The sequence below is a fragment of the Marmota marmota genome, unplaced genomic scaffold, assembly GCF_001458135.2.
Source record: "Marmota marmota marmota unplaced genomic scaffold, marMar, whole genome shotgun sequence".
NCBI classification, from domain to species: Eukaryota; Metazoa; Chordata; class Mammalia; order Rodentia; family Sciuridae; genus Marmota; species Marmota marmota.
Window position 1 is genome coordinate 57,573,887 of NW_026000174.1, and position 9,782 is coordinate 57,583,668.

At 36.4% G+C, this 9,782-nt stretch overlaps 1 protein-coding gene across 1 annotated transcript; it reads right to left on the reverse strand.

The window, feature by feature from the left end:
• Positions 1-5,788: 5,788 nt before the first annotated feature.
• LOC107134908 (olfactory receptor 4C16-like) lies at positions 5,789-6,721 on the reverse strand. Its single transcript, XM_015476908.2, has one exon. The coding sequence runs from the start codon at positions 6,719-6,721 to the stop codon at positions 5,789-5,791; it is 933 nt and encodes a 310-aa protein (XP_015332394.1).
• Between the last annotated feature and the right edge of the window lie 3,061 nt (positions 6,722-9,782).

Here is a 9,782-nt window from a genome sequence, read left to right on the forward strand (position 1 = left end):
CTAGAAATTGTCAAAAGCACTATAAAATAATTTTTATTTTAACAGATATATTTTAATTTCATGCATGATATAGTATTGTTAATATTTCCATGGAAGCACAAAGAGATAATTTGGCAAGTTGACACAGGTAAGATGCTATAACACTACAGTAACTGTGAATGGTCACACTTTATAAAGGTTAGACACATAAGAAGTATTTGTGAGTTCACAGTATAAAATATGATAATGAAATAATGAGCTACGATTTCAAAGTCAGGTGTAAATTTTGAATTATATAGGTAGGATTTAAATAAAATTAAGACTTTCAAATATAATTTGTTGGTATTTAAGATATAAGTTACATATTTCCCACCAAATCATGTAGTCCATTTGTAGTAGAAGTTCAACAACAATGAAAAAAAATTCTAAGAAAATCTGCATCATTTTATGTGATGATGGAAAATTAATTTATATTTAAAGGATTAAATTTTTTTCTTAAGCTATGTCTAAAACTAACTGAGAACATAATGAGATTTGAAGATGATTTTTTAATTTTATTTCACATTGCAGCATACTAATTATACTGAATAATGGGATTTATAGTAACATACTTACACATGCATATTCTGTAATTTGATTAATTTCACCATACTGCACCACCCCTTGCTCTTCCCTCCTCCCTCCTTCCTCTGATCTCCTTCCTTTACTCTCTTGATCTCCCTTCTATTTTCATGAGGTTACTTGTTTCCCTTCTTCCCCTCTGACTTCCACTTATATTATGGTTTCAATATGAGGTGTCTTGCAAAAGCTCATGTGTGAGACATTGCAAGAAAGTGAAATATTTGACTTATGAGCCTTAACCCACTCAATGCATTAATCCCGGATAGGGATTAACTGGGTGGTATCTATAGGTAGGTAGGGTGTGGCTGGAGGAAGTGGGTCTTGGGGGGCTTTCCTTTAGGGTATATATTTTGTTCCTGGTGAGCTCCAGCTGCTTTCCTCTGCCACATTCTCTCACCATGATGTTCTGCCTCACCTTAGACTCTGAGGAATGGAGTCCACTGACTATGTACTGAGACCTCTGAAACCATGAACCTCAAAATAAGCTGGCAAAAAAGTTGTCTACATTTTCCCCATGTCCTGAGACTCTGTGGGCTGAATTTAAAGATGGTGGACTTAGCCTAAAAAAATTCTAGGCTAGTAATATTCAGGCAGTGGCAAGGATGTAAGGTCAGGCAGCAGCAACCAAAAGGAAGCAGATTTATAAAGGCTGCTGAAGGAGGCTTTATTGAGATTTTGCTTCTGGGAGGAACTCTCAGATCCACAGAGTGGATAAGAAGAGGTCTGAGGAGAAACTGTGCAAGGGCTGGACCAGACTGGAATTTTTTATTGGGTTTAGGGCAGGAAGAGAGAGCTTGGGACAGGAAAAGGGGTTTTTAGAGTCCCTTGTGCTACTGGGGTTGGTCTGGGGTAGCTGGCTGAGATCCAGGATTGGCCAGGAGCCCCCAGCTGTTTGACAGGTGGTTCTGTAGGTGCCTGATTGGTGATTCTTTCATAACAGGGGGTTACTTGGTGCTTTGCTCCTCAGCTATATCCTAACAAAGGATATTGCTGGAAGTTTTTAGCCAAATTTATTGAGATAATCATGATAGAAAGCAAAGCATAAATATTTGAAAAACTTGCAGTTTGGGCTGAGAACTGCAAGTAAAACAGAGCAAAGGAATATGTAGTTGTTAAAGACTTTATGGCCACTAAAGAAACACCAAAGACTTTGCTCATAGACAATAAGAAAGATGACTTGAGGGCATCTCAGGAATTCGCAAGACCATACACATCTCAAGGATGTAAAAGTAAAAATTCCCTTGTCCAGAGAGAAGTGGGGTACTCAGCTTGCACAAAGAGGAACTAGAAAGTTGTTTCACCATGCTCAGCCACTTAGGCACTTGGAGGCTACTGAAACCATGGTGTCTGGAAATTTGACTACTGCTGGAGATGGGGGCAAACCTTGGCATCTACTATATGGTGCTGGTTCTTCAGGATTGCATTATGCTGGGTGTAGTTTGGCAGTCATGGAGGCTTCCAATAAGATTTCAAAGGCCTGGGAGGCCAAGCAAAGTGCATCAGGCACAGGAACTGTTGAGACTATTAGGACTCTTGGAAATGGACTAAAGGTAATTTGTGTTGTGAGATGGGCATGAGCTTTTGGGACCAGGGGTAGAGTATTGTGATTTTGATATTTAGGTGTTCCCCAAGAGCTTATTGTGAGAGATGATTCAAGAAAGTTTAGAGGTGAAATTAATGGATTGTGAAGGTCATAACTCAATCAGCACATTACTCTTCTGATAAGGATTAACTGGGTGGTAACTATCAGTAGTAGGATGTGAGTGGAGGAGGTGGGTCATTGGCAAGGTGTGTCCCTGATGATGAGGGGTCTCTCTTTCTTTTTCTCTCTCTCTCTTTCCTGATGCCACACCCCCATCTCCAGCTGTTTTCCTCTTTCACAGTCTTCCACCATGATATTCTGTCTCACTTTGAGTCCCAAAGAATGGAGCCAGCTGAATATGGACTGAGACCTGTGAAACCACGAGCCCCAGATGAACTTTTCCTCCTATTCAATTGTTCTTGTCAGGTCTTTTGGTCACAGCAACAAAAAAGCTGACCAAAACCAAGAGAAAACATAACATTTGTCTTTACAAGTCTGCCTTATTTTACTTAATATAGTGTTCTCCATTTCCAAACATGCAAATTGCACAATTTTATTCTTCATTGTGACTTAATAAAACTCTACTCTGTGTGTGTGTGTGTGTAATTTTCTCTATCCATTCACCTGTTGATAAACGCTCCTAAGCCTATTTCATAAATTGGCTATTGAGAATTGTGCTACAGTAAAGATGAATATACATGTATTTTTAAAATATATTGCCTTGATAAATTCTTAGGAGTGGTATATAGCTGGATAATATAGTAGCTCCATTTTTATTTTTGAGAAACCTCCATAGTTATTTCCATAGTGGCTATACTGATTCACAAAACAGTACATAGAGGTTTCCCCCATATCATTATCATTATTATTATTATATTATTATTATTATTATTATTATTATTATTATTATTATTTGGGCATACTGGGGATTTAACTTAGGGGCACTTGCCCACTGAGCCACATCCCCAGTCTTATTTTATATTTTATTTAGAAAGAGTGTCTTACTGAGTTGCTTAGTGCTTTACTTTTGCTTAAGCTGGATTTGAACTCATGATCCTCCTGTCTAGGCAATGGAAGACATTTTTTCTTGAGGGATAAAGGCCTGCTCTTCTTGCATCCATAGGATGGAAGATAATAGCTCAGGTCATGGTTATTACTCTTCTCCATATTTATTCTTCCACTTTAGCTCTCAGATTCCTATTATTTCTCTATCAGAACACATTTTGGTATTTCAATCAAAATATCTGTTGAGGTTGCACATCCAGTCTTCTTGGCATCTTTATTATAAAATACTGAACTTATTGAAGTGCAGTATATGTTTGCAGATGATTTGACAGTAGACATGTGTTGAGAGCCACAGCCGAAGGGGCCCCAGCAAACTTCCAGCTGCCAGCAAACTTCCAGCTGCCGGCTGATGATTGGCTCACAGCGGCCCCAGCAACATCTAGCTGATTGGCTCAGGAGGATTGTGGGAGGTGGAGAGAAGCTTGTGTGGGAGAGAGAGGTGTGGAAAGCTGGTGGCGGCAGTTGAGGCTCTGAGGGTTTTTCCTGAGAGGCTGTTTTGTTTGGCGTGTGTGGTTCTAAAAATAAAGTTAGTTTCTTTTGACAAGTGGCTCCTGATTGTGCCCAGCCAGACTGCGGCAGACATGGGATCTCCGTGTGGACTGTGATTCCAGAAGACATGAGATGAAGTGTATCTGGAAAATCACTTAAATTCAACACACACCCTTTGCATAGTTTCCTTGTTTTAAGTAAAAGAAGTTATCAAGTATAACTCTTAATTGGAATCTACTATGGTGCAAATCCTGCAACAGCAAAACCAAACTGTAGCTGCTGCTGGGCAATGATAAACTGCTGGAGATTGATTTCATACAGAAATTCACAGAATCTGAAAAGCAGTGATCTATACATGTCACTATAGTTCACTGAAGAATCTATACCTTTCTAATCCCAAACACAGAAATGATCATTTTCTCAAGATAAAGAAGGAAGTACTGGGCACTAGGTGGAACAAATTTTATTGTAAGCATCTATAATTATGTCAAAATGAACTCACTATTATACATAATGGGTAATACACTACCAGAAACATTTTAAAAGTTAAGCCACAGTAACATAAAATTAAGCCACAGTAACATAAAAATAAAGAAAAAAATTCTAAAATTTCTGGAATTAAAAAATTAATAAAAATTTTGTAATGTTAATATAATTTAGTAATTTAAAAAATAGAAATGGAAATCCCCAGGAAATAAATGTTTAATGTTCTATATGGAAATAGACAAATGGAATAAATTCAAATATTATTAGAGTTCATAATTTTAGAGGATGAGGTGTTAATAAATAATGGCAAAAGGTGATATCTCTTCTGGAGTAATATAGTTTTTATCTAAATATTTCCTCTTGCATGGTAAAGCTACTCTTTTGTGTTGAACTGATAACTCACTTAAATGTTCAATAAATGTAATGTAACAACTTCTGTCTCAAAACTTAAAATTGTTCTCCAGGGATATCACATTTTTTGTCTAACTTTATAATATTTTCTTCTTTCTTTTTTTTTTTTTTTTTGTAACAGGGATTAAACCCAAGAGCACTCAAGCAATGAGCTGCATTCCCTTACTTTTTAAAATATTTTATTTAGATACAGAGTCTTGCCAAATCGCTTAGAGCCTCTCTATGTTGCTGAAGCTGCTTTGAATTCACAATCCTCGTGCCTCAGCCTCCTGAGCTGCTGGGATTATAGCTGTGGGCCACCAGGCTCAGCAACTAATCTTCATTGTACTCTTCATTTCTAGCTAACATACATATTTTTACTTTAATTGGAATGTCACCTGCTACAATAATAACTGCCAAATATTATAAACAAGCTGTTATAAACATCATGATTCAAGAAAGTTTATGCTCCCCAAATTGGAAAAAAAAATAGGGACAAAAAGTATATTTTACAAAAAGAATCATTGCATTACTGAAACCCTGGTAAGGAGAACAGAGCATTCCTAAGATCAAAGACTCTTTCAGAAATATGAATTTTCTCTCCATGTACCATCACAGTCTTAGAACTTCTAGGTAAACACATGTTAAGTTTTCAGCGTGTGTCCTAAAATAGGAAGGGAGTTTACCTAAAGTATATGGACTGTCCCTTAGAATAGGAAAACTCAACAGTCACTTGAATTTGGTACTTTCCACTGAGTCAGGAATGAAAACTAAGTTGATGATGATTCCTGATGAGACCAAAGCATCTTACAAAGGAAACTCTTTGGAAGAGGGAAAACACTCCAAGCTCTGGATCTAAGCTTTGGTTACAAAGAAGGGTAACCACTATCAGAGAATCCCACATAGAGACTAAAACCTACACACTAAAACCATGAGTGATGCTAGGTTGTTTAGCAAGGCCTCTGCAATCAGCAACATCAGAGGCAATGGGTCATTTATACCTGTCTGTACCTCAAGATGCCCCTCTACATAAGGCATTAATTACTGTCTGTATAGTACACTGTCTATAGAAAGAACCAATCTATGGGAGCTAAGGTTTTAATATATTAAGCAAACAATAAAAATATAATATTCTCTATTTACTTCTTCCAGGTCAATACAAAATAACAATGACTTTCATCTCCTGTCATCTGAGACCAATTTCTTGCTCCACAACTTCTTCATGGCATTTTTCACTTCTGCATTCCTCAGTGTGTAAATCAGAGGGTTGAGCAAAGGTGTTCCGATGGTGTAAAACACAGCTATCATCTTATCCATGGGGAAGGTGGTTGCAGGCCGTGTGTATATAAATATGCAAGGTCCAAAGAACAAGATGACCACAGTGATGTGGGAGATGCAGGTAGACAGGGCCTTTCTCCTCCCTTCTGCACTGTGGTTTCTCAGCGAATGCAAGATGATGACATAGGAGAACATGAGCACAACAAAACTCACTGTACAAATGGCCCCACTGTTGGACACCAGGAGGAGGTTGGTCACATATGTGTCTGCACAGGCGAGCTTCAACAAGGGTTCCAAGTCACAGAAGTAGTGATCTATCTCATTGGGACCACAGAAAGGCAAACGCAATGCAAGAAAAATCTGAGCTAAAGAATGCACACAGGACCCCACCCAGGCCAAAGCCACCAACACACTGCAGACCCGACGGCTCATGATAGTCATGTAGTGCAGGGGTTTACAAATGGCCACATAGCGGTCAACAGCCATAAGGATGAGGATGAAGATCTCCAGGCAGCCAAAGAAATGGAATGTAAACACTTGGATTATGCATTCACTGAAAGAAATAGTGGTCTTCTCTGAAAGGGCATCCACAAGTGTTCTAGGAGCTATGGAAGTAGAGAAGCAGGTGTCAGATAAGGATAAGTAGAAAAGGAAGAAGTACATTGGACTGCCAAGTGCCCGACTGGTCTTGATGGTGGTGATAATCAGCAAGTTACCCAGCAATGTCCCCAAATAGAAAAGCAGAAATGTGACAAAAACTATTTTCTTCCTAAATGGATCTTGTGTCAACCCAAGTAAGATGAACTCGGTCACATTGTTGTTTAACTTCATGATTCCATGAATGAGGAGAAGGGGTGAGTGTGAGATGGTTTACCTGCAAAAATAAAGGAATTATTAATGATGTACTATGTGATGTTATGAAATATTTTAAGATATATATATATATATATATATATATATATATATATATATATATCTTTTTCTCATCAGGGAAAGTCTGTGCTTCTTCCCTTCCTTCCTTCATTTCTTCCCTCCTTCCTTCCTTTTGCTTTTCCACTGAGCTACACTTCCAATTTTTTATTTTTTATTTTGAGACTGGGTCTCATTAAATTGTTGAGGGTCTAACTAAGTTGCTGAGGCTAGCTTCAAACTTGTGATCCTCCTGTCTCAGCTTCCAGAGTCTCCGGAATTACAGGCATACACCACCATGTCCAGCTGTCTAGGGTTTCTTAATAACTCAGTTAAACACATGTTCCTCAATTTTAATGACTAATTCACTATATTATAAATCTCAAATATTCTTATCTATCTAATGATTTTCTATAACCTTCTTCAAATACAAATGCTGTTTAGTTCTGACACAATTCTGATCCATTTTTTGCCAATTGGATTAATGTAAAATTAAGAGGTAGGGATCAATGTAATAATGCCTTCATTTTTTCCATTGTCAGTAAATATCAGGACCAATGTTATACAGATATACTACTCAATACTGACTTGGGGTTTCATAATATGAATATAAAGCACACATCATTGCCCCCTATATAAAAATTTCATTTGTGTTATATATTTTGTATATCATTATGCACATTTATATAAACATATTATTTGTGAATAGATATTGTTGTCTACTCTTTGCACAACCTCTCCCAGGTACTTCAACTGGAAAAGTGAAATAGAAAACACAATCTCTTCATAAGTTTTTTCTATCCTTGAAATGTCCTTAAAATATGTGCTACTTGATATATAATAATTATTATATATGAAAGTTCTTGGTAATATCTTAAATCTACCCCATTTCCAAATTTCTTCTACTATTTTATTAGAAACTGCTTTGAGGATTTAGAGTCTTGATTACATTTAAATGACTACTCCATTATTCATATTGTCCTCATTTAAGTTTTTAACATATGAAGTTTCAAACTGGGGTGGTTTGGAAGGACATCATCTGGCAGCTGGTATAGGACCAGATCATGATTGTAATACCCCCAGTAGAGTTTTTATTATTGAATCTGAATACTCCATGTTCTTGGAATAGAGTAGAAATCCAGAAAAGGAAAAATGTGTTGTTATTCCGGTCTCTTGGTAATTTTTTTTCCTTCTCAATAGACATGAAATGTCCAAAATCAAAAGTTTTTACTTTTGACTCTATGGTCTTTGGAAAGGATCTTAAACTATAAAGGATCTGAGTTGATTATTACTCTTGTGCTGTGTTAATCATCATAAGAAGCTAATTTTTTCTTGTATTCTTTTGAAAGATGTTTCCATCATGAAATTATTGTACTTGAAAAGTGTTAGGCCTTGGGGACATGAAAATGTGAAAGACTTTTGAACCTCCAGTAGTCTATGATTTTAGCCACTCCTTTGAGTATAGCTTTTGGTTTATTTATTGTCAATCCTATTAGAGTATAAATTGCTAGAAAAAGTTTGTTTACCATATACAATTAGTCATGGATTTTGAAGATTAATTAAGAATCATAAATATGTATTGTTTAATTAATTTAGTAAAAGTTGTAGACCCTCATCATATATTTAATCAACAATTTAATCAATAATCAATAGACATCTTTCTTTCTGGAACTCTATTTCTAGCTATTTCAACCATCTTGAATTTACAAGATTCAACTTTAGAAAACTTTTTTTCAATGATGGCCATATGATAAAGGAAAAATATTTTTGCTCTCAAAAGTTTTTACTCATATCTTTTCTTTTTTTTCTTACACATAATTATGTATGTGCATCTCCTTCCTGGAATGAATATATTATAAATTTATGTGTTCTCAGGATATTATCTCCATTGTATAAAACTCAATATCTTGTCCAATGTTTTGTTTAAGTAGGTGTTCATTAGTGTTTCTAAATTGAACATTCTTAATTTTTAAAATGTAATATGTATCTGATTATTTTAGTACTCTTCTGATTGCAAAACATCTTCACATCATTAATTTACTGTGGCTTTCTAACCACTATGCATGATAGAAAAACAAATACGATTCTATTTTTTTTTTAACAGCTTGAGAGCCAAATAACATGGTGAATCATCCTCACAACTTAGAGCAGAAGATGTGGTGTGTACAATACCACAGTTTATGAATGGCATTGGGACTCTGACACCCACAAAATGATCATTCATCTTCAGAATTTGTTATCATTTTTTTATGAACCCATAGTCCTTAAGAGATGCAAGGAGAGACGTGACATTTTTCACATCCTCTTATTACTGAGGCACAGTTCTCTCCCCACTCCCAGAAAATAGTGGTAACACCTTTCTTCAGATTCTTGAAACAAACACAAAATGGATTACAAAGGTCTGAAGACAAAACAGCACCAGGGACATAACATATCTTCTAGTAACTACTGTACTTACCTCAGTCCTTCAAATAAGATTATCCAAGTGTAGAGTGGCTACAATGGTCAAAACAGTCAATAGACAATGTGTTGAAGTTGGAGTCATAAATGGTCAAGAGCTGAAACAAAGCCATCAAGAAAAGGCAGATTAGGGTGGGAAAACCATTTTATCCCTTCCAAAGCAAAAATTAGTGAGTGACATAATCTACCCTCCTCCAGTTCCTCCCTCTGTAACTCAGTCCCATGATTCCTGCTCTCTGGTCAAGTGATGCCCACCTGAGGATCAAGGGCCATCATAAATTCAATGCCATCACCTACACTTTGTATATCTGGTTGCCATAACTGTCATGAAATTAACATTTAATGGTTCTTCTTTCCAAATCTTACCAGACAGAGAACAGGAGCATTGTGGAGGGTGAGGATAGATAAAGTGACATGTTAAACAAGTTGGGCAGGAGAAAATTTTGAAGAATAGGGAAGACTTTTACCCAAAGTATTTTCAGGATCACCTGTATTACATTTGTGGAATATTTTCTTTCACTTT